Here is a 25845-nt window from a genome sequence, read left to right on the forward strand (position 1 = left end):
TGGCTGTTATTACACTGATGTAATGTATAGTTAACTCAGTTTACACAAGCAAGAGTGTCTTGAGATAGATTACTAGGAGTGGTTTTGCTGGGTACATTTACAATTTTGAGTGACACTGAAAAATGTAATTGAAGAGTGCCAGATTCTCTTTCTTCTTGTCAATACTAAACTGGACCTGAATAAACTCTTCAATTCTTTCTAATTGGATGGATGAAAAATGTCTCATTTTGATTTGTATTTTTTGTTTGTAAATAAATATCACTTATGAGATATCACATATCTCTGTATGTATATATATACACACATACAGAGGTTTATAAATTATTTTCTTCTAGACTGTCATTTGTCTCCTAACTATACTATGTAACTTTTAAAATATAATAGAGTTAAATTGGCTAATATTTTACACTACTATGTTGGGTCATATTTACGAAGACCATTAGCTTTCCAAAGTCATAGAAATGGTTCCTCATAATTTCATAGTTTTTCTTAACATTTAGCTTTGTGATCGCTTTGGAGTTCTTTTCAGGAACACTGTGAGCGGGGCCGTGGACGTTTTGTCCCAGATAAACAGCCACTGCCCCGCACTGTTTACTAAACCTCCCGGTCTGTGGCCTTTGTAATGAAAGGGCTCTGGCTTGTTTCAGCTTCTTCCCCGCAAATGAAACTGCTGCTTTTCCATCTTCTGAAACTGAGCGTCACTGTGGCCGGGTCCCGGGCCCTGATGGCTATGCGTAGGGGTGACTTAGACTCTGCCTGACGCCTCCATCATCCTCTCCTTAAACCTGAACTTCAGTAACTGTCAGACTCGCTCACGCTGCTGCTGATTCCAGTGACATTCTCCTGTCACCCAGCGGGGCCTTCAAGTCTTCCAACCCGCTTCCTACCTTATTTCAGGAGAACATTGTTTCATCGTATTGTAACTATTTTCCATTTTTCTTCTTCAAAACCAGCCGACTGCCTGCCATACATTCCTATCCCCTTCTCTATAGTCAGATTGTTCCTCTCTTGTTTTGTACCTTGTTTTGTGTTATTTCCTGAAGTCTGTCTTCTATGTTCCTGACAGTGGTTTTAGAGAATTTTATTCTATTTTTGTTGCTTGTAAAGTGTCTCTTATCTCTTTAGTGATTTTATTATGTCTCCAGCTTTTCTCCTGAGCTCCGTAAGCAGACTTTTAATATTCCTTAATTATTTTATGTCTTTTCTATAAAATCTTAAATCTCTTCTCTGAATATATATTATATATATTATAGATAGGTGATAGATAGATAGATATAGATAGATAGATAGATGATAGATAGATAGATAGATAGATAGATAGATAGATAGATAGATAGATGATAGATAGGTAGATGATAGATAGGTAGATGATAGATAGATGATAGATGATAGAGAGAATCCATGTTCTCTTTCACAAAATGGAAAATTCTTTGTCTATACTTTTCTGTGGTAAATTGGTTTGGAGATTGTGGGCTATTTTTTGGCTTAATTTTTTTTTTTAATTTAGTTTGCAGTTTTCATGAACAGGTCCCACTCCCTCCTTTTTGATTACTCATCTTTAAAAGAGATCGGCTATCTTTAAAGAATGGTACAGGGAAAGGGGTAAAATAGAGTACGCTGAGGCCTACTATACTTTTGTTTGTTTTTTAAAATATATCTTTATTGATTTCAGATAGAGGAAGAGAGATAGACACATCAATGATGAGAGAGTCATTGATCGGCTGCCTCCTACATGCCCCCAACTGGGGATTGTGCCCCCAACCAGGCACGTGCCCTGACTGGGAACCGAACCTCGATCTCTTTGATCATAGGTCATGCTTAACTGCTGAGGCCCGCTGGCAGGGCCGCTACTGCAGTTTTAATCTGGTTTTTGTTCTGGTTATCTGTTGCTATATAACAAACCACCCCAAAATGTAGTGGTTTAAAACAACAATCAGTAATTTTGTTCTCAAATCTGCCAACTGGGCAGCACTGGGTGTTATTTAGCTTATTTCCGCTGCGGGGTCTCCTCCGGCAGCTCAGCAGGGCTGGAGGAGCCACTTCACCAGATGGCCCCGGTGCCCGGGAAGCTGGGCTGTCCCCCCTGCCCAGGTGGGGCCCCCGGCGGAGCAGCTGGCACTCCTCGGGGCGGGTGGCTGTGCCTAGGACGGTGTGTCCCCGGACAGGAAGTGGCAGCTGCTAGTTGCATAAGGACCAGCCTGGAAACTGGCGCCACACCCCTTCCTCCGCAATTTACAGATGGAAGGGGAGGAAACAGAGACTTTGCCTCCCCCTGGAAGAAAGTTGGACAATTTGGGTGCCATCTTTTAAAACTGCCACCAATTGTTCATCTCAGGCATCTGTTTCTGTCTCTGTGCTTTCTTTTTTGCAGCCTTTTTTATGCCGTTCAAATCGAGGAGACACAGAGAAAAAGCCCATAAATTACAGATGAATTGTGTCCCGATTTGGAAGTCCCCCCACCGCAAAGCCACAGGAATAGCTCCCCAGGAGTCCCCCCGGGAGGCAGCCTGTGGTCGGCATGGTTTGGCTCGCCTTTGGTTCTGAAGTGCGGGCTCTTTGGCCCGTTTCTCCCCTGGCCCGCCCACCTGGTCCCGCCTGCGCCCTGAGGATACCGGCTGGGCCTTCAGGGAACGCGACCTGCCCTCGGCCTGAGAGCAGCCCAGCTGGCTCAGCATCTTTCCGCCTCCTGTTCAAGGCTTCAGAGTGTTTGGCAGCAATGCTTTATACTTAAATACCTCCCAGCTTATGGTTTGGAGTTGCGACTATTTCCCTGTTTCATGGGCTATGACACTTTTTTCTCCACTTTTTCAATGTTTTTCTTAGTCTTAGTTTTTCTGTGTGGGATTCTAGTAGAGTTAAAATATTTTATCCTGCTATCTTAAGCAGATGCTCCATATGAATTTTAAAGTTCCCTTTGGCCCTGGCGGGTGGCTCAGTAGGTTGAGTGTCGTCCTGTACACCAAAAGGTTTTGGGTTCGATTCCCGGTCAGGGCACACACCCAGGTTGTGGGTTTGATCCCAGGTCGGGGTACCTACGGGAGGCAACCAAGGGATGTTTCTCTTTCACATTGATGTTTCTCTCTCCCTCCCCCTCAGTAAAACCAGTAAGCATGCCCTCGGGTGAGGATTTAAAAATATAAAAAAATAAAATTACCTTTAAAAAATCTGTTAGAATTTTAGAAGGGAGATTATGCTGAAGGTATAGCTTACTTGGGCAGAGAGAGGGTCACTTGATAATATTAATCTTCCCACAGTAGGAAGATAATATTAATCTTCCTATTTCACAGTAAGTCTTCTCATCATTTATTGCGGTTTTCCTTTTCGCCCCTTACTAAAGCTAAGATTTTTCTACTCAAGTATCAGATAGATTTATTATTGGGGGATAGTCTATTTTATACTTTAATGCTCTTATGAGCAACATAGTTTTCCCATTACATTTCCTTACCAGTTGTGGCTAAAGTTGTGGCCACTGATTTTTGTGTGCCAGTTTTTCATCCGGCCAGATTTCTGGGTTCTTTAATATTTTACCATTAGAGTTCCTGTATTTTTTAAGCTCATCTATTAAGTATTTTGTTTTTATTTTCATATTTTAAATTTCTACAATTTTATTTTTTAAATTTCAATGCATCCTGCTTTATGGACATGATAGTCTCTTACACACATTTTAATGTCACTAGGGTTTTGGTTTTCTGCAGATGTTTTTCCACATAAAGCTGACCTCAACTGCTTTCACAATCTGTGTCTTCAGAGTAATCTATATTTTCAGAGTCAAAGCCCAAGAGGTTTTTATTTTTTAAGAGGAGGGTAAAAATGCAGAGTGAAGCTGCTGCCTTGATGGAATCGGAGGCCTGCAGAGGCTGGCGACCTGCTCGGTGGTACAAGCTAAAAGTGAGAGCCCGAACCCAGGCCCCAGCCTGGCCTTCCTGCGCCCAGGAGGAAAGCACCCCCGGAGGCACACCCTGAGCTCATAATTGGTCCACCAGAACCCCTACCAGAATTGCCAGTAGAAGGAAAATTGGATGAATACATGTTTATGTGTTTCTACTTTTTCTATTTTCTTACAGACATGCCAATGAAAAGGCTAAAGCAGACCACTGTGACAGCAATAGACAATGTCTGGAAACCTAAGGGGTCATCACATGATTAAGAATTCACTCCACTCGGAAGCTATTCTGATGTCCATAAAAACGAAGCAGGCAAGTGAGGGCGGGGATGGGTATAGAGGTCAGGAAGGGTAAGCCTGCAAGCATGTTAAGGTTAGGGTTTAACTTTATGGCATCACACATCGCATGCTCATAAAATGGCGTTAGATCACATTTAGCCATTTACTGCATTCTGGAAATATGCTATTTGGCACAGGCTTCAGAATTTGACTTTAATACAACCCATTTTAATTAAGCACTGTTAGAAAACTCAGGTGAAACTACATTATGATTCTAATACTACAGGACACCAGCAAGTGCGCAGCCTGGGTTTTATGCGTTTCTTTTCATCTGAGGATTCACTGGCGCTCACCCCGTCTTTGGAAATGAGAATCTCTTGCTGTTCTGTTAACCCATGAAGAACGAACTGAACGGCGAAAAGATTCCCCTCCTCTTCCCCTGCCATCTGGCGTTAAAGAAAGAAAAGCAAAGATGTATTTGAGAAACCCTGGGACAGGAGGATTGATGAGTTCCCAACTTCCTTCCCATAAACAGCCAATATTTTAAAGCTATTAATACAGGAGCTGAGCCTTCAAAGACTGGTCATTTATCATCCAATAGCTGGCAAGGGTGCCAGCCTTGCAGTCAGGCTCTGAAAAGAGGCCCGACTTCACCCTCTCAAGCTGAACAGCTGCTCCTTCCCAAAGTTTCAATCCAATTCCCCCCTAGCGTTACGGGCCTGGTTAGGCAGAGCCCACATAAAACCTGTGATAAGCCTGCCTGCAAATTCATTATGGAGCCCAAGAGAGAGCTTTCATTTAGGTCAAAATTATGATTGCATGTTGATTTGGTCCCTTGTTCTGCTTAAGTGCATTAGAAAAATATACCTTAGGACAAAACATTCTTAACCCAGAGCCCCTGAAACTATTTATACTTTTGTCTCTTTAGACATGCAGCCCTCCCCTGCATGAACAGTAACTTTATTTAGACTCTAAGAGAAGTTTTTGCCCCCTCTCCAAAACTTTAACACACAGTGTTTTAGATCATGTTAGACAGCCTTTGGAAACCTTATGCCATGTGAGGCCAAGGTCACGGCTGGTTCTCCTCATAGATGGCTTCTCGTAGATGAACCATCCCCTGCCACCAGGCCACGGCCATGTCTGTAAACTCCATGTTTACAATCTAAGGAAGGTGAGGGAATCACCATAGGCCCCTCTCGCATCAGACGCTAAAGGTCATCAGATGGAGACAAATGGCACTCAGATATAGTGACAAAAGTGCCATGTATCAGTCAAGGAAGGACTGATTAGTCAGGAGAGAACAGGATTTAGTTATCCTAACAAACTGAGTAGCTTAAATTATCCTAAATGTGGGTATAGATTCAGGGGGTGTTTGTCAAGCACTTCAAAATTTCAAGTTCAACTAGAAAAAAGATACCTTTTGTGTGAAGGATGCAGATAAATATCCCACTCATTAATCATCCCGTCATCTGTCCCCGTGGTCACCATGGGAACCTCGGGGTGTTACCGCCTCTGTGGGCAGCTGTGCCTGATAGGAAAGACCGCTTTTACCGTGTGATCTTGAGGGACTTGCAATCCCGGCACCCGTGATTGCCTGGGGTGAGTTAGTAAGCAGGTCTGACTGCGGTTAAGCTGCCCGGGTAACTCGACTATAGAAAGACAATGCGCTGACCACGCCAGGACGGAGATTCTGCTCCTTGGTCAGCAACTTCTTGGTGTTTATTACGTCAGCACCCTGACAGCACCTTGGTGCTTAGTTCCACCTCTGTCCCTGTACTTTGCTCAGTGCACGTAAGTCCCTTTGTATCTGGCTGGTCATCATGGGCCCAGGCCCTTCACTTACAGAGCCAAGGTCTCAAACGGGGCTAAAGCGACAAAGGAGCTGCTCTGGCTGAGTGACAGTGCACTGCAGGAGACAGGCGCCTCCTCCCGAGCTCTCGCTCAACGGGCTTCAGTGAAGACGGGGTTGCCTCACAAGCAGCTCCGCTGCGCCTCCTCTGCCTGCACAGCTGCTCCCCGCCACCAGGAGGGTCCCAGCGCCCTGGGCGGCGCTTGGTCCCGCCTTCCCTCCCCGCCCACTAGTCATCTTAGTTACTCCCGCCAGTCAGCCCTTATTAGATTATGATCGTCTCGCCAGTTTCTTTACTGATCGCTCCTTGTCTTCCACTTCTTTCTAAGTTGCTGCCAGTTTCGTTGGTTACCTGAGTGACGAGCTCTGTCAGTCTGACAGCGTCTTTATTTCATTCCTGCCCTTGAATGGTATTTCGGTTGGCGTTAGAGTGCTGGCTGCAGGTCGCTTTCCTGTGACACTCTGTCCATAGCTCTCCATCCACTGTCCTCCACAGCCCTGACTGCTAATGACAAACTGCTGCCTGCCGTTCACAGAGTTTTCCATCGTAAGTAATCCATTTTTCCTCTCTGGTTGCTTTTAAGATTTCCACTTTGTCTTTGATGATCTCACATTTTACTATAATGTATTTGGATGTAGATTTGTTTTTTTTAATGTTATAACATGTATTTTTATTTCTTTTTATTTTATTTTTTCCATCACCATTTATCCCCCTATACTCTTCTCTACCTCCCCCAATCTCCCTCCCCACCCCCTGCAATTACCACATTGTTGTCCATGAGTTCTTTGTTTTTCTTTTTTGCTCAATCCCTCCACCCACCCAAACCCCCCCCACCCCGCCCCCCTCACCAGAGCTGTCTGTCTGCTCTCTATCTATGAGACTGTCTCTATTTTGCTTGGTAGTTCAGTTTGTTCACTAAATTCCACACATTAATGAAATCATATGGTACTTGTCCTTCTCTGACTGGCTTATTTCACTTAGCATAATGCGCCCCAGGTCCATCCATGTTGTCACAAAGGGAAAAATTTTCTTCCTTTTTTACGGCAGAGTAGTATTCCATTATGTGAATGTCCCACAGCTTTTTTATCCACTCACTCATCTACTGATGGGCACTTGGGCTGCTTCCAGATGTTGGCTATTGTAAATAACCCTGCAGTGAACATAATTCATCCATTTCTGGACATGATATGATATTTCAATTTTTCTATTAAGTTCTGGAAAATTATCATCCATTATCTCTTTAGATATTGCCACAAATTCTCTTTCATTTCTCCATTTGAAATTCTTATGGATGTATTCCAAACTCTTCTTATACTATCTCCCATGTCTCCTAGCCAGGCCTTCTTGTCTGTTTATCTGTTCTGCATTCTGTGTCATTTTCCAACTTTATCTCCTAGTTCACCAGCTGGATTTAATATGACATTCACCACATCCACTTGGTTTTTAATGTCAATATCTGCATTTTTTATTTTTAAATATTCTTTTGTTTCCTATTTTACTATTTTTCTTAACTTGGCTCCTCCATTTATCCTTTCAGTCATTTTTAATATGATCATTTTATAATTTACCTCTGATTTGTATTATTTTTATTTTTAGTTCCTTCTGATTTACTTTTTTTGTTTATCTCCTTGCTTTTCTCCAGAGTGGAGTTATGTCTTTTTGTGGCCTGTAAATTTTGTTGTGAACTAATTTTCAGGTAGGGTTTTTTTTTTTTTCTGTGGGATTTCCATGTGCCTGGGTTTTAAAAGTATCGTTTCAGCCGGGCAGGTGTAGCTCAGCTATTGAGCATCGACCTGTGATCCAGGAGATCACAGTTTGATTCCAGGTCAGGGCTCATGCCTGGGTTTCAGGCTCCATCCCCAGTGGGGGGGAGTGCAGGAGGCAGCCGATCAATGACTCTCATCATTGATGATTCTCTCTCTCCCCCTCTCCCTTCCTCTCTCTGAAATCAATAAAGACATATATATATATATATATATATATATATATATTAAAGTATCACTTCAGAGCCCCAAGGCCTATTTGAAAATAAGGAAAGGGAAATGAGGCTGGGGCAGGTATTTTAAGTAAAACTGTTTGTCTTACTTTATTGGTTTATATTTCCTGCATGACAGTTGCTCAGGCCAGGGATCTTGATTCAAATTTCAGAATGATGACAGTTTTCTCATATTACTTACAGATGATGGACAGTCTGTGTAACTGAGGGAGCACTTTGAGAGCCCAGGCTTTGCCCAAAGAGCTTTACAGTCAGGGCTCCGGCTTCCACATGGAAATGGACCCAGCTCCAAACCCTCTGGGTCTGGGTCCTATCCAAAATCATGTGGCCACTGACAGGGGCAGCTTCCCACTTGTGCCATGATTTCTCTCTTACTTCTCACACCCAGACCTCCTTTCCTCTTCTTCCAAAGCAAGTCTACATTTAGAAGAGAATTTTTGCCTTTTAAAATAAAGCATCCTTTTGAATTTGTGATGGCACCAAGCCCATCTGCTTCATTGCAATCCACTGTGTTCTGAAGAGCCTATTCTTGTGAAATATGGTAGCTGTTCTGGGTGCACAATCATTTTCTTTTAGTAATAGAGTCCATACCACTGACCACAGTATGGGGATATGATTCAGACCGGGCTAACCACCATATTTAAATCCCTTGGAGTACTTTGGCTTGGACGTGATTGTCTGACACAAGCAGGGCCAATAGGAGTTCTTCTCTGTGTCTGATATGCAAATATTGGGAAAATTAAGCATTATATTGAGCCAGAACAACACAAGCCTGGAGATGTCATTAGTCACCCTCTCCTGCTTTGTAGAATAAGTCATCTGTCTGCACTAGAACAGAATGAGGCTGGCACCCAGGAGGAATCAGGACAGAAAAACCAGACAGTTGTGTTTGAATCCTGGGCCCTGGCATGCCCAGAGTTGGCCTAACCCCTGTTAAACAGGCCAGTCAATTCCTTAGGCTTAAGCTAATTTGAATTGGGTTTCTGTCACTTACATCTGACTTGTATGTCAAAAAGTTAAAGTACAATGCAATTGAGATAAAAAGCACCATGGGTTTCTTTTATTTACTTATTTTTGGTAGGTCAGTGTGTCCTGCGCGGCTTGACATGAAGCAAAGCAGGCTCTACGCCTGGGCTGAGCTCCGGGGAACAGCGAGCGAACGTCAGATTGAGCCTTGGAGAGAGGAGGCAGACACAGGGTAAAGCCAAGGTCGATTCCCAGGAATCTAAACAGTGCCATTAAGAGCGGGGCGGGGAGATGCCAGAGCCACGGGCAGGGACAGGCTTCGGGAAGGAGAGGACAGGCGGCTGCCGCAGAGGCGGGGGTGGGCGGGAAGCCCCGCCTGACTTACAGCTGGAGAGGTCGGGGCTCTGCCGCCGGGTGCTGCCCACGCCTGCGGGGCGATGCCCCGGGGCGCCCGGAAAGTGAATCAGCGTGGAATTGGCTGTCAGGACAAGGAGCCTTCCAGCAAAAAGGACCATGACTTTTTTTAAAATTATGTGTCACAGCAGTATCTAGACTGGCATCGAGATAAATGTGTTTCATGCTGATTATCAGTTTTCAAGGCAAATATGAAAGTAAATTACCTTCAGGAAGATGTGTCCAGGAACCTGTTTCTAAGTTAAGCAGATTCATGAGGAACGTTATACTTTCTGGGTGTGATAACAGTTTCCATTTATTCTCATCAAAAGGCGACACCTTCTCATCACCTTGGTGCTCACAACTGTGGGTCAAACGGGAGAAGCAGAGCTAATGCGGGTGGCTAATAAGGCTCTCAGACATTTGGAAGAAGCAATGGAAAACCTCCTGGAATCAGTTTTAATGAGGGGATTCGGACATGTCCCCACCTGTGCATGAAAGGGTGTATCAAATCACATGCAGTGACTATTTGAGAGCCTGCTAAATATAGGGTGTCCCCAAAATGTGTACACACTTAGCAGCTGACAGCTCAATTGATGTTTCTTTCTTTTCAGATTTAACCCACTGGAATTAGTAATTATTGAAAGTGTGTCTACATTTGGGGGACGCCCTACAGCCAGCGGCCTGCGTGGGGATGGCGAGGAGGACACTTGCCTTCAGCGAGCTCGCAGCCTGCTTGGCAACGGCGCCAGGAGAGCGGGGGCTTCCCCGAGCGCCCCCGAGCGGCCGCTCCCCGGGTGACCTTTCCAGCAAGGTTTTGCCGCGCCTGTTAAACCGCGTTAGAGCTACTGTCTGCCTGCTTCAGAGAGGAGCTGCTCAGGGCCTGGCGGGTGACTGTACCCACTCATCTTATTACCAGTGCTCAGCACCATGTCTGCCCCTTGCGGCTCCTCACACCTTTCTGCTGAAGGCTGCTGCCCCTCAAGGCCCCTCCTAGTGGCATGGTTCTTTGAGTCTCATCGCCACCCATTAACGTCCATGCTAAAGTTCCCTTAAGATGCATGGACCATAAAAAGGTGGTCTTTCAAAATGTCCCTCACTCTAAGTGCCAAGCACCCACCAATATTAACTTTAAATGGTATTTCTAGTAAGAACCTCTAAGCAGCATAAAACACTCTTATTTAAAAAGACGAAGTTAGTGCCCCATTCCTCTCTCTTGTTTAATGATCAACACTGGGTTTCCTCGTAAGCATTTGTTGAACATGGAACAGACGCACTTCGGACACGATTATTGTCACCCGAGAGCAGCTGTGTGACGAGGTTCTCATTTCGCCCCTAGGAAACCTGGAGGTGTTGTCACAGATAGAATCAGTATACAAGTAGAAGTCTCAGTACAATACGGGAAATATTTCTTTTTTTGGTAGATAAATAGCTGAAAATGCTCATCTTACTTCTGCTCTTTTGTGTATAAAAAAATTTTCAGATGTAAACCTATGTAGAATCTGCAATTTAAATGAAGATTGCCCATTAGCAAGTATATTAATGGGGGAGTTCTTTGGATCAGAGTTGAGCATAAGTAGTTTAATTTATTTCCAATAATCATATATAAGCTAAAAAAAGAAATTAAAATCACCTGTGCTCTCACCTAACGCTTTGATTATATATATAAATTATATTTATAATATGCTATAATTATACACAAAAATTTGGCTGTGATTTTTTTTAACCAAAATAGATCTTGTTGCATACACCATTTAAAATTTTCTTTAAAAATATGTTGTGAATATATTTCACATCAATAAATTTTTTCTTTATTTTTCAATCCTCACCCAAGGGTAGGTTTTTATTGATTTTTAGAGAGAGAGGAACAGGGAGAGAGAGAGAGAGAAATACTGATGTGAAAGAGAAACATAGTTGGGTTGCCTCCCTTACTCGCCCCACAAGGGAATCAAACCCAAAACCCAGGCCTGTGCCCTGATGAGGAATCGCACCCGCAACCTTTTAGGTGTAGACAGGAAGATGTTCCAATCAACTGAGCTACACACCAGGGCTTCTCTATTTTTCAAATGTCTGTGTAGAATTTCGTGATATTAATACATTATAATTTACTCAGCCAGCTGGTCACTTCTGTACAACTTCTTGCTCAAATGAATGCACTCATCTCCATGGAGAAGCTCTTACACATGACCTGAATTATTTCTTTGATAAACTTCTGGACATGAAGTAGATGGATCAATAGACTCACAAGTGCTAATGCCTTTGTAAAAGTTTTCTCACTTTCTCTCCCATTAGTGACACAGAAGGTCCCTCTCCACAAACTGATCTACACCAAGGGCGACTACCCCTTTTGATTCTGGAGATTTGAGGATTTGCTAAGTGAAAAATGATCCTCCGTTGTTGGTTTAACTTGTTTTATTTCATTGTTAGTGAAGATGATCTTACTGAGCAGAACTACTGAGCATTTATGTTCCTTCTCTTGTTCATTACCCTCTGATAGCCTTTGCCCATTTTTTCTATTTTTCTTACTTTTTCCTATTGGTCTTTGATAACAGGGGTAATTTCAGCAACTTATATTTAACATTTACTGAGTGTGATAAGCCAGGCCCTGTATCAGGTTTATAATGTTTGATCCCAACCAGTGAGTTAAGTGCTATTTACCACCCTCACTTTATAAAGAGGCATCTGAGGCAGAGAGGCGAAGTAACTTATCTGGTATATCAAGGAGATTAACACTTCCTCCTGTGTATTGTAAGGACCATGAACCTATTGAGATGCTCCCCCTGGCTGCAGTGTTTTTGCTACCTCCATTGCTATTAGATAAATCAGCTTTTCTTTATAGTTTGTTTTGATATCTTGATCATCTGCAGGTTATTTTAAATAAATATAATTCAAGCATATATAAACATTCAGACAGTAAAGGATACAAAATAAAAAGTTAAATTATATGTTTTCCCTTTCCATCAACCATGGTCCTACATAGAAAAGTGTCCCTTTTTCACTGTTTATGTTTCTATTTCTCCCGACGGTGGGCCTTCGACTCCAAATAATCCACACACACCTCCATTTCTTGATTTTCCAACTCTGCACAGTAGATACCAATTTCTTACCAGGAGAGAGGTGCTATCTTAGCTCACAGTCCCTTCCTTCCCTTCGCCCCTCTTGCAGGTACCTTCTACGGAAACATCCATATCGGCTGTGAGCGCCTTTGTGACTTTAAGGAGCACACTTCGGCCTCCGTTCCTGCTCTGTCAGCTTTAGACGGTGGCCTTGGCGAGGCTCATTTGTAAGGGGGAATCACATGTGAAAATGGTCGCTCTCTATATTCGTGGGGTCATAAAATGCCGTATTTATGAAGGAATGTTTCATAGAAGCAGGTCTATCTTTAGTCATTTTTTTTTTTAATGAAACCAGAAAACCTGTGTAAGTAGAGTAAAAGTTGTTGATATAAAAGATTATATGAGTTATAACAAGCATATGTTTATTTATATAGCACAGATTATACAGATTATGGAGCCTTTCCACTAGGTAGCTCTTTTTATTGCTCTGAGTAATTCTGCGATGGATAAAGAACACCTCGTCTTCCATCGCACCAACGAGGAAGCAAGCGCTGCGAGCCTGTGGCTAAAGGAAGTCACTGCAGGGGTCACGCGGCCTTGTCTGGTCGTGTGTCTGTCCAGCAGCCACCTGCTTTCCCCTCTGTGTGGCCTTAGTACTCTGAGCAATCATCCCTCTGTTCCCAGTCTTAGTTCATGTGCTTCCAAGTGAAACTGATTCCACCTTTGAACTTGGGAGGCCTGTGGCTTAGACCCGGGCAGTACATTTCCCTGGCCCAGCAGCTAGGTCCAGGTGGGTCTGGAATGGCCTAGGGATCTATAAGGTAGGCTGAGATTTGGGTGGGAGCAGGGGACAGAGGTGCTTTCCCTGCTCTCCAGGACACTGAGCACCGGGCAGCGAGCAGGTGAGGGAGCTGACTCTGCAGAGGCTGTGTGAGGAAGGAAAGAGTCTGTTCATCCCCAGGACCCTCTCCTGAGCCAGGCCTGCTCCTGCTGCTCAGAGATAGCGGCCAACACAGGTTCCCTTCCCGCTCACCAGTTTGGGTGGGTTTCCTTCAACGGCAGTAATTGCACAGTTAGCTCCCGGCGATCCTGACAGCAGCTCTTTAGGCTTAAATCTAGGGCTCTTTCTGCTCCACCCTACTGCCTCCGAAAGGAATGGCTTCCTTACAAACTCAAAACCACACATCCCTCAGACCTTTTCAGTGTATCTTCTGCTTTTCTTCATAGCTTTTAGACAACCTTTAGAAATGCAGTCCCTTGTGTGGAGCTCACTCATTCATGAGCTAGTATGTGAGCATGTATGGGCCTGACATCTATGCGCCTGAAATGGCAGCGTGGGCAAGCTGATTTCCAAACTCTTATGTAAAAATTACTTTTATTTTAAGGTGAACAATTCCGGGTCATTTTAACCACATGCGGCTGTGTACATCGAATGCAATTATAAATGGTTATCTGAAAATCAGGGATACTAACAATTAATTTTTAAAAAATACTCAAAGTTAAGAGAATGATTTTTAACAAGGAGGCTTGCAGGTGGAAGATGGGAAATGTGGCCATTCCCAAGGGTCTCTGGGGGCACTGCCAAGAGCCACAGGTGCCAATGATTTGGATTCTTTATTATACTTGATTTCACATAAAAATGTATAACTTTCCTTTTCCACGGTACCAGAAGAGCTCTATTACTATTCCTAAGCTTAAAAACAACAACAAAGAAACCCCCACAAATGTGGAACTAAAAAGGGGGAAAATACAACAGAAGTTTTCATTTGTTCTTTTAATGTGCATTTCAAGTACATAGACAGTGTTCAAAAAATTACTATCTTAGATCAACATAGAGGAATATCTATGTAAGCCCAAGGCCGCAGCACTGTGCTGGGAGGGAGCTGCTGGGTCCCAGGGCACGGTGAGGCCAGTGGCCCCGCAGGAGGAGGCGCTGCGGGAGGTGAAGGACCTGATGAGGCAGAAACAGACTCCGGGAGGAGCGACGCCGTGTGCGCTAAGGCGTGACGGTGCCAGCCAGGGAGTGTGTGAAGGGGGAGGAAAGTGGAAGGCAAATATTTGAACGTCTAGTCTGAAAGTCATCGAAAACTTTTAAATGATTTCTAAATAGGGCTTTTCTAAGGGAACTAGAAAATAGATAAGAGAGTGTAAGGGTGAGGCGTTACACGGGTGGGGAATGTCCGGCGTGAGGGCTGCCAAAGCAACCGCAGGCGGGACTCGAAATTCAATAAACCTAGGAGCTTTTTCATAGCTAATTTTTAAGTTGATAATTCTGTATGGCCTGCGAATAATGCTATAAATATCCAAATGGTCGTTGGCACAAAAAAGATTCCCCACCCCTGCATTAAAAGGAGAGAAAATATACTTGTTAAGTAGATGTACAAAAAGATTATCATGTGCTGTAAACTAAGTTAAAGAAGCAAGTGAGCAAGAGAAGTGGAGAGTAAGAAACATGGAAACTGCTGGCAGAGGCCCTGGGGCAGTCAGCCCAGACCAGGACAGCAGGCCCGGCCACTGGGCTGAGAGCCTGGGAGGCTCCGGTGGGTCCAAATGCAGCAGGCGGAGGAACCTGCGGATCCCATGGCGTCGGTGTTTCTGTGCATGCCAGGTGTTCATAATGTAAAATCACCTTATTCTAAAGCTGGGGCTCATTAGGGTCACTCTGCACGATGCCTGGACTGCCCAAGCTGGGAGCACCGGGTTTGGCAAATACGGCAAGCTCCTGCCTGGAAGGCAGGGACCTGGCATGGGTGGGAGGGGAGCAGGAAAGGCACTAACCATAGTAACTGCATGTGGACCTGAGGTGACACCAAACAGACTGTTTAAAGCCCACAGGTCTGTGCTCGATCAACAGCATCAACATGCACCCTGGAGTCTGCCTTCTTAAGGAAACTGCAGCGAAAGGAAGCGCAACGGGAGAGGTAAATGTCCCAGGGCTGTGGCTACAGTGGTTTGGCTCTTTGCTTGGCCCTTTACAACTGGGCAGCTCAGAAAGTGAAAATGAGGGACTTGGCAGGTTTTTTAAAATGTTTAAAAATGTTCCATTAATGTTTGTATTTCCTGGACAAGGATTCCTGGTGCCCTGATTAATATTCTTGGTATTTCTTTAAAAACAGCCTTCAGCATGGGTGAGTCAGCCATGGCTTTTCCTCTTAACACGCTCTCTTTGATATTTTCTTTCACTGCAGGATAGGCCGCATTTGGCAGCCAGGTGAAATGTAAGTTTATTTGGAGACTTTGGCTTGAAAGTTGCTGAGTTCTCTGGCAATTCTGGTGGCATCCTTAAGAAATGTCAGCTGGCAGGAGGCAAGGGCAGAGCTGCTTTGCTTTGCATCCTGCATCCCAGCTCCCCTGCTCTGGAGATCTGACTTCTAAAAGTTCTTTGTTACCTCACAATACATTTTCACATGCATTTGAAGTAATTAATATCTTGATGCAATCCTATTGTCACATTTACTTATGAGATAGATACTTTCCTTTGGTTATGTGACAGTTGCCTAAAATGTTGGACTTAATCTAAAACCAAGAAGAAACCTCTGACAGTGAAAGCCACCTAAGTGGCATTTATTAAGTATAAATGGTGTCTAAGAAGAGGTGAGGAAGGAGCACTGGTTCTCATCTCAGGAAGAACCTTCTTGCAGGACGGGACGAAGGAAGGACTGCAGGAGCTCTTAGCTGGAGCTCTGTCAGTCTCACTTGTCCTGATGATTTAAAGATGTGTGTGTTCCTGTCACATCACATCTGCATCGAGAAATGAAAGGAGTGTTCTGACTCTCAAGTTCTATCTCCAGTTCACCAAATTTACTATAAACACAATGGTTTCCACTAGTCTATTATCTGGAAAATGACTTGTCTAAGAAAAAATTAAGTGATATTGATTTGAAATGAAGAAAACTCGTTTATGTGCATTTCAGGAACCCTAAGTGAATCAGCTAAATATATGCACTGAGAAAAAAATAACTGTTACCCTCTCTGTAGTGTGTCACAATAGGCTGGAGACATGAAGCCCATGAACAGAGTTAGGTATTAGGTGCCTGATGAGTTATACCCAACATCAGAGATTTTCTGTTGTAACAACTCCTTGAAAGCCAGCTATTGCCTGTGTCTCTACAACATCACTCAAAAGCTACTATTAGAGCCACCAGGAATTGTCACCAAGCAGAAGCTTCTTTGGCATCAGCAGAGAAACAGGCCCAGTGCGGTACTTACTGCGTCAGCACGAGGGCCACTGCGTCGTTCAGCACGCTCTCCCCGAACAGGAGCGTGTACAGCGCGGGGTCCACATGCAGCTCGTGGAAGATGGCCAGCACCGTAACTAGGACAGACAGAGGCAGGGTGAGCCGCACAGCACGCGCCGGTCGTGGTCACTTCAAAAGCATTCATAGATGCTCATCTCCAATCATCCTCTATGCCCACGGTGGGCTCTCACCCCCCAAATCACCTATGGGTGTCGCCCTGCTCAGAGACTCCTCTGGGCTCCCCACTCCTCCTCCAAGTCTCCTACACTCCGCACCGTGGACCTTCCAGCATGTCCCTCTGTACCCATTCCTGCCCGCCTGCCCATTGCTGCCGCCCTCAAGCCACACTGAACTTACCGTAATTCTCCCCCAAGATAATTGTGTAGCTTTTTAAACTATGTTTGCATTTGGATTCACTTTACCAGGACAGGGATATTTTCTCCTCCATGTGCTACCATTCCGCCCACCGCCATACATACACACACACACACACACACATTCTTGCTACAAAAAAAACTTTATTCAATCTTTTAAAGCCTCTCAAGTATTTCACTGTTTCCCAGCCCCCTGGCCCCTGAAACTCGGCTCACTCCTTTTGGATCCCAGCATTTGGATCAAATCTCAGAACTTATCACAGAAGAGGCTGTGAGCTCCCTGGGGGTAGGGCCCATCTTTGCAACACGGAGTACTTGGCAAATGCTCAGTAGGTATTTGATGCATGAATGACTGAAGTGAGTGAATAAATGAATGTATTTGCACGGCCCACTCCTGCCAAGGGAGAGGTAGGCCGACCTGGCTCTCCCTCTCTCCTAGATCACACTCATCCGCAGAGATGGGCTCAGTGTTCCTAAGAGCACGACCCAAGGGCTTGCCTCCTCTAGCCGGCCGCCCGGTACCATCCTCCGCAGCCTCGTATGGAGTGTTTGAGCACGTCAGGACAGTCAACAGTCACACCCTGATCGACCGTGTTCACCGGAGCTGTTCTGTGTCTTGCTATTTGAAACTGCTATGCAGTGTGAAAGCAATCCTTAGGGAAATGATCCACTGAATTGATTGCCAAAGGGGGAAAGAGGGTGACTGAAAATGATACTGGTGGTGAGTTTTTAAGGCAGAGAGGGCATTTTCATTTCTGTTCTTTCCTTTCCTGTTTCACAGACTGTGACGTTATGACTGTGTTGTATAAAAGATGCTACGGGGGAAAGCTGAGTTTGAAGGTTCTGTAAGTAGGGTCAGAAGTTTGGTGCTTGTCCTATGCAATGGGGAGCCAGGGGAGGGTTTTAGCCAGAAGGGAGACACTATCTGATTCAAACTTCAGAAATAACCTCGAGCAGCAGGGCAGAGAACAGAATGGATGTGTGGCTGGAGGCTCTCCCAAATGTCCTGGCACGAGGTGAGTTGAACCCAAATAGGAAGAGATCTCAATCCAGGCTCCCAAACTCCAGCACATGCACCACCCTGCCTTCTGAAGGGTCGGGGACCACAGGGCTTTGTACCTGACTTACTCGCCGGCTCTGACCTTCTCCAGCCCTTAGCACAGTGCTAGACTATAGGACGCCTTCACTGAGTGAGTGAATAAAAAGTAATATCAGGGAGGGTCAATCACAGGAGACAATACCCCCAACATTTTTAGGATGGAGAATTGGTTGCTGGTGCTTGAGAGACAGCAAAGAGTGACTCTGGGTTTCAATCCTGGGCAACTGGTAGATGGAGCCACATAAGAGAAACTAGTTTGTGTGGGGAATCCAGTAAGTTTGGTTTGAGACATACTGACTTAAGTAGCCAGGTAGAATTTCAAGTGAAAATTTAAATCGGAAAGCTGGAAATAAAAGGCTGGAACTACAGAGAGGGCAGAAGACAGCATTCATAGACTATAGATGGGCCATAAAGCCACAGAAGGATGGAGAAGGCCTGGGTGAAGTGTACAGGAAGAGAAGAGAGGCCATGAGAGATACGTGGGGGACAGCTATAGATAGGGGGTCATGGGGAAAAGGAACATGAGTACATGAGTTGCATTTGCTGGACCTGACCCTAAGCATGAACAAGCCGGTTGGAAATCATGCCATCATGAATTTCTGTAAATATATTTTTATTTACTAAAGATTATCTTAGAGGAAGGAGTTTAAAACTCAACAAGTGGACTCGGGACAGCAGAATAAAATGCCGTGAGTTGGCACGACAGTTAGCTAGACCGCACCAGAGTCCGTTCCATATTCCAACCGAGCGGGTCCTCCCTCGGTGGCCACAGGCAGGTGGCAGAGCGGCGCCTCCGCGGGCTTAGAGGGCGCCTCCACGCTCTCAGCCTCCGCAGGCGCTGGCGGGAGCAGCAGCAGGACTCTGCTGAGCCATCTGTTCCTCCCCTGGTCAGAACCAGGACCCTGCATCTAATCAAAACCCTGAGGCTTCCGCCAGGGATGGGAGTTAATTAGCAACATCTTCCTTTTGCTAGGATGGGAGTTAATTAGCAACATCTTCCTTTTGCTAGGATCCTGTGGAATAAAAGTGGTTATTCTTAAACTAGAAAACTATCACGGCTCTATTGTTGACTAGTCTCTGTATTTGCAAGCTCTGGAGATGACTTCCCGCTCCCCTGCACCCCAAAGAGGCTTCCTGGGCTCGGGGATGGAGATGTGAGGCCCGGGCTCCCTGCCTCCCTCCCCGGCTCTGGAGGCCACTCTGTGGGGATGGACTCGGCTTCTTCCCGGTGACGGCCTTGGGACTAGGGAGGAAGGCTTAATTGAATATCCAGTTTTGTTCAAAATGGTTCTGCATTCCCAGAATTCCTTTGGCACAGAAACCTGACCCCACTTTTAAGCGCGACCTCACACAGAAGGGAAGGCGGTCGCTTTGCACATTCTGTCTACCTTCGAGGAAAGGGAAGGAACAGCTTCAAAGGGAGGCACTGCGGTGAGCCCTGCAGAGGGAGCGGGTGCTGGGGCCACAGCTGAGTCGCAGAGGTGACTCAAGTATTAGCCACCCACTCACTGCCCAGCTCCCAGCTGCTGGGCCACCCCCGGGAAAGGCTGGGCCTGTGGCTGGGCTAACGCAAGGGCCACTCAGAGGTGCCTCCTGGTGACTGTGCGAGAAGAACCCTCCAGACACCAGGTGGGCGGCAGGGGAGACACAATCGGATTCCTCAAACCTCTCATCTATCCGGGGATCTTTGTCACACTTCAGTCCTGCTCATCTCCTGGTGGCAGCTCTGGTGTTTCACTTGGGGCTCGGGCCCTTCTCTGCACTCCCTCGTCCACCTGACTTTTTAGCTAGAAACCCCCGCTCCATCTCTCACTTGGTAATAAGGGACACATGCACGCACACACAACCTTATGCTCAAATAAATGAACGCAGGCACACCACACACAACTGCTCCCCGTAAGGACCAGGCAGCTGAGACGGGCCACCGGGTCCCTGGTGATACCTGAGGAAGCGCCCGGCAGCGGAGCCGCAGGGGCCACGCAAGCGGGGGGAGGGGGCTGCGGGACAGACCACCGTCTGAGAGCCGCGACCAGGGCGGAGGGAGAAAAGCCGCAGCCTGTGGGGCATGAAGCCCAAGTGTAATAATCACGCGGGGAGGAAAGTGCAGACAGCGACGCCGGCCCCAAGGTATCTCAGCGCGGTGACTCCGAAAAGATGCTTTGATTTGTCCATTGCAGCGTCCCACTGCCCCCTTCCCTAATGTCACTTCTTATGGTCACTTCTGTCTTCAGGCGAGTTAGTGACAGGCCCTTCCCTAGAATCTCCACTAGCAGCTCTCTGACCCATATTTTCCTGGTGTTTTACAAGGAATTTAAATCTCGAATGACATTTTAATGCAGCAGGGCTCAGCAACCTGGTACAAGACCTGCCTGGGTGTAGGACAAGGCCACACAACCTCCCCCCCCCCCCCCCCCCCCCCCCGTTTCCAGTCTTGTCAAAACGCTGGCGCTCTGGATGGCGCTTGCTGCAGTGCTCTGCACAAACCAGTGTGCGCGACACCGTGTGACACTTGTCCCGGCACAGGGACAATCATGCCGGCTGGACAGGTGGGGATGCCGGTATTCTCATGAACGGGGAGCGTTCTTCCATTTCCAAGAGTAATTACTGTGAAAATGGAGACGGACATTGCCCCGCCTCTTTCCCCACTTTTCTGAAGTATTGGACAGTGAGATTTCAAGATGTTTCCAGAACCTTGTGGTGTCCTGAGCCCTGATGCCGTTTTAGGGAGGCCTCAGCAGCAGACTCAGTGCAGGCATCGGGCTTGCAAGTCAAGCTCGGCCAACTAGATCCTAGAAATGCAGCTGGGAAACCTAACTCTCCCGAAACAGGTCAGAGAGACCGTGCCAGGGCGAGACAGCCGGTCACCCGGTGCTGCTTTTTTGAGGTTGCTCTAAGTTAGAAGCTACGCAAAACACCATAATGACATCACCCTAGAGCACTGCAACTTGATTTGGGGCATTATGATGTGATATATCATGGGGTACAGACTGAGTGGGGGGAAGCACACTGTGGCAGTCCCCCTCACCAGGGGGCCTTGGGAGAAACAAGCTCTGATGCCCCAAGGCAATGTTTTCAAAGTATGGCCCAGGGGCCCCTGTGGTTCCTGAGACCCATCCTGGCAGATCTCCCAAGGTCAAAACCATTTTCAGAATAATATAAAAATGTTACTTGCATTTTTCATTCTTATTCCTTTATCTGCGTACAGTGGAATTTTCCAGAGGCTATAGGATGACTGATGGTGCAACTGAGTACAGAAGTAGACGTAGAAACTAGCTGTCTTCTATTACACCACCCACTAAAGAGATTTGCAAACATGTAAAACAATGTCACTCTTCTTGGTAAATTTTTTTGTTTGGGTGTTAATTTCTTTTTCATAAAAATATGTTATTTAACATATAAATGATCTATGATTGTTATTTTAAATAAACCAGTAAAATATGTTTAATTATTTAAGCTCTATATGGTAAATATTGATAGTATAACACACACAAACTAAAACTCCTAGGGGTCTTTCCAGCTTCTGAACATTGTAAAGGGGCTATGGCGCTGAAAAGCTGCATGTAACGGAATGACCTGTCTCTGCGCTTGGCATCATCTGTGAGATGAGTGAAAAAATAGTTCCTCAAATCATTTTCCATGGAGCTTAATTCTCCTGTTGAATTCCTGTTGAGAAAAGCTCCCTGCATCTTAGTACATTAGTATATGTGGCCACAGCTGATTCTTCCAGAAAACATGTAGATAACATGTAATAACGCTTAAATGAGGAAATTATTCTTTTCATATTTACTCCAGTAGCACATTTCTGGAATCACATTGCTGTCATTATTGTCTGTATCTGTTTAAGTCCTTTATTAGAAGGTGTTTGTAGACAGAGATTGTTTCTTCAATATTTGGCTACATCCTAAGAACACTGACAGCCACAGATTCTTTCCTGGACCTCAAGCATGGTTGGATGGTTTCCAGAATATTCTCCTTCCTCTTCTGCTTACAAACCAAAATCCAGTCCTTAGTGGTCACTGAGAGTGTAAAAAGTAATCAGAAGACTGTGAGGTTTAACATTATAGAGAAATAAATGATGTATAAAGATTGGAAAGCAAGAAACCTGGGGATGAATCTGGGTAGGGACTATTTTCCAGGCACCGTATTTGGGAACTTAGATGAAATCTGCTGGAGCATTAGCTAGTGCTTCACAAATTCCCCCAAAGGCATCTGCAACGGGAACATTCTAAATTTAACATTAGCACAGAACATAAACACTGAGCAAAGACCCACTTTTCTCACCAGCGGGGTTTAATGAGCCGAGGTGCAGTGTAATGGGGTTCTGCCGTGAACGGTGTTGAGTGGAGATGACTCACCCGCCTGCGCGCATTCTCCAAGCAGCGCCCCTGCGGAAGCGTCTTGCCATTTTAAAAACGGGCAAGGTGGGCAAACGAGCATGGTAGCCAACCTGTGGGGCTGGCTGAGGAAGGCCCCCTCCCAAGCGCCCGTGTGCCCACGCCTGGAAGCTGTCCCAGGTTATCCTACATCCAAAAGGGACTAGGCAGGTACAATTAAGGTCACCTGAAAATAGGCAGGTTCTAGTTGGCTACTTGGGTGGGTCCAGCTCATCTGCCCTTAAAAGCAGATACCTTTCTTTGCTTGGAGTCAGAGGGACACAGCTGAGAGAAGGCAGAAAAGAGACAAACAACAGCAGCAACAACCACCAAACAACCCAGGCGAGGTCAGGACGCTCCAAGTGTGAGAAGGATGCCGCATCATCGCCGGCCGAGATGCAGGCGCTCACTTCAAGGGCCAGAGAGACCTCTAGGAACCAAGGGCGTCCCAGCTCTCAGCCAGCAAGGAAACGGGCCTCAGCCCCACCGGCCAGGACCTGGATTCTGCCGGCAGCCTGAGCGACATGGCAGCAGATTCCTCCTCGAGCTTCTAGATGAAAGCCAGGCAGTTAGCACCTCAGCCCTGGCCAGGTGAGAGCCTGCGCAGAGACCCCAGCTGAGCCAACCTGGACTGACCTACAGAACCGAGCTGCCCAGCTTGGTCCATGCTAACTTGTCCCAGCAGCCCTGGCAAAGATGCACACACTGGCCCCCTCTCACAAGAGGGGCCAGAAAAGGGAGGGAGGCCAGGCCCCTGGCACCTGACTGTTTAATACATGAGTTACCAACGAGCGATGTGGCCTCCATAAGCATAGACTTCCCTGCCCCGCCCCCACTACTGCAAAAAGAAGTCACCTAGACAAATTCATGTTTTAGATCATGCTTAAGCAGGAAAATCCTGGAACAAGGGCAGGCTGTGTGCTGTGAGTGTGTGTGCCTGTGGGCCTCCAAGGACAGGCTGTGTGCTGTGAGTGTGTGCCTGTGGGCCTCCAAGGACAGGCTGTGAGCTGTGAGTGTGTGTGCCTGTGGGCCCTTGGGGCTGATAGGTTACCCACGCATCCCCCTCAGTGTGACCACTTATGTACTCAAGTGTGTTAGTGTATAGTTTACCCAATCACTTGCTTTGCAGTGTCCATCCCCTCTGTGCTACTCTGTTGAGCAGTCCCTCAGGAAGGTGGGCACTGAGAAGAGAAAGACGAGGCCCAAGCCCGATGGAAGGTGAGCCCAGGGCACGCCGGGTCTCAGGAGAGCATGCCAAAAGCCCCAAAGTGGCTCTTGGATAAACACAAGCAGGAGAATTTTAATTTTTCTTTGAACCTTTTTGTGTTTTATATATTTTCTACAATAAGCATGTATTATTTCCAGAATCAGATAGGACAAAATGCCATTTTAAAAATTGGCAAACTTAATCAGGAGACAAACTATGTGAGTCTCTTCCCATGGCCCAGGATGCCATATGTGAGGTCTCCCCCCCACACCTGCTCAGGACTCCCTCCCGGCTGCCAGGCCGCTGACCCTCTGAGTGCTGTGGCACTCCCTGTGACCCCTCCTGCCTTCCTGAGTGCTCGCTTCCTTTCTGGTTGAGAGACTGGTCTCTCCTGGTTTCCCTGCAACACCCCTGGCCTCTTTCTCTCTCCTCTGTAAACCCGTCCTTTTAATACAGGTGCTGCCCAGCAACACCTTGCCAGTCTCCTTCTCACTCTACAGGCTCTCCCTGGGGAATCTCACCCACACCCCGGAGCCTCCTCTGCAGCCAGTTCCCTCTCCTCCATCAGCTACAGACTCCAGTATTCAGCCCCTTCCCAGGCACCTCGCCTGGCTTCCTCCCGACACCAATACCTCTGTCCCACCCGCGTGTTCTGCCTGCCCTGCCCTGCCCCTCGCCAGCCCCAGGCCGCCTGCTGCTCCCCCTCAGAATTGCCTGTCTCAGCAAGCGGCATCATCACCAACCAGAAGCTTTCTGCTGTGTTAAAAATGTTGTGGTTTATCTTGTTCGCAAGGGAGAAAATCTCTGCCCTTAGGGGTTATAATATCAGGAGGCCGGCCGCGGAGAGAAGGGAAAGCGGCGCGGAGGGCCGTGCTGCGCAGACCCCACAGGTGGACGTGCTTGTCGCATCTGGAACCTCAGGCCTCTGCGGCAACCCTGTCTGGACTAGAAAATGATGTAAGAGCCAGAAGGTCAGGTGCACATCAAGGCACTTTCTCACGTGGAAACAGCATTTTAACAAACAGCCCCTGTAAGTGGCCTGTGAGAACTTCTCCTTGAACAGGCCTCCTAGGTGAGAGGCTGGGCCTCACGGGTCAGTTGCTCGTCTGTGAACTGGTCAATGCCTTTGGTGGTTTCTGGCGAGCAGCAGACTGACGCGTGAATGAGTGAAGGACATTTGAAGGTCACACACCCTCTTCCTCTTCCCTTGTGACCAGTCACTTTGCCCCCTCGCTGACCTGACAGCACTAGTTATAAAAGGCTGTCTCCATTTCAGTTCAAAATAATGAATTGTATCTATCTGCCGTCAAAGGTCAGTCAGGTAAAAGGTCAGGCCCTGTCCTTTCTTGGCTGGGTTCTGGAAGGGAAGCCACTTTTCAAGGAGTCCTAGCCCAAGGGGCCTCTGTGAGCAGCTCCCAGAGCAAGGGCGTCCAGTCCCCGTCTGGGCCACCGGTGGGTGCTCCCCTTGGCCCCCAAGCATCTCATCCTCAACGAGGCACCACTTTCGGGGCGGGGGGTGCCCGTTCTGGCCCTGAAAGTGAGTGGTCTTAAACGGGGCTCTCATGCTGCCCCACTGCCCGTGGTTTGAGGTCAGTCAGCCAGGCTGAACTCTGCAGGGAGCCGGGCAGCCTTCTGTCCAAGGAAACACTCTAATAATTTCCCCACCCGATTCGCCACGATGCGCAGCATCTTCTTCGACACACAAAGGGAGTGGACGGCCGACACTGACTCCCACCCTGGGGTCTTGCAGGCCTGCCCCTGAGCACCTCTGAGCATGAGCGCTTTCCTTCGAACAGCCACTCTGCCCCAGGCCTGCCAGCCTCCCGCTCTCCAGCTGTCCCCAGCTGCGGAGTTGCTTCCAACAGGTCCCGTGCTTTTGAAATCCCTTCCTCAGAACACCGGGCGCCGGGTTTTATCTACATCCAGCCCCCCGCCCCCAAGCACGTAGGGTGGTTGGTTGCTGTCTGTCACCCTCTCCAGCTCTGTCCTGCGGGGCTGACTCCATAGCTGGGCCTCCAATTTTTGAAGTAGGCGTTTCTGCCAGATTTCTCTCTTTAGGACTCTGCCCTGAGCTGGACTCTGCTGTAAACCCACTTGTCCAGACCCCGCTGTGATGCAGACAGACTGGGAG

At 46.8% G+C, this 25845-nt stretch overlaps 1 protein-coding gene across 1 annotated transcript in view; it reads right to left on the reverse strand.

Moving 5' to 3' along the window:
* SLC9A9 (solute carrier family 9 member A9) overlaps positions 1-25845 on the reverse strand; it is a 484070-nt gene that overhangs the window by 315282 nt on the left and 142943 nt on the right. The window contains exon 6 of the mRNA XM_087818510.1: positions 16633-16738. Coding sequence (XP_087674636.1) covers positions 16633-16738 — 106 coding nt within the window. The remainder of the gene's footprint in view (positions 1-16632; positions 16739-25845) is intronic.

Source organism: Miniopterus natalensis, chromosome 6 (assembly GCF_054644295.1).
Source record: "Miniopterus natalensis isolate mMinNat1 chromosome 6, mMinNat1.hap1, whole genome shotgun sequence".
Taxonomy (NCBI): Eukaryota; Metazoa; Chordata; class Mammalia; order Chiroptera; family Miniopteridae; genus Miniopterus; species Miniopterus natalensis.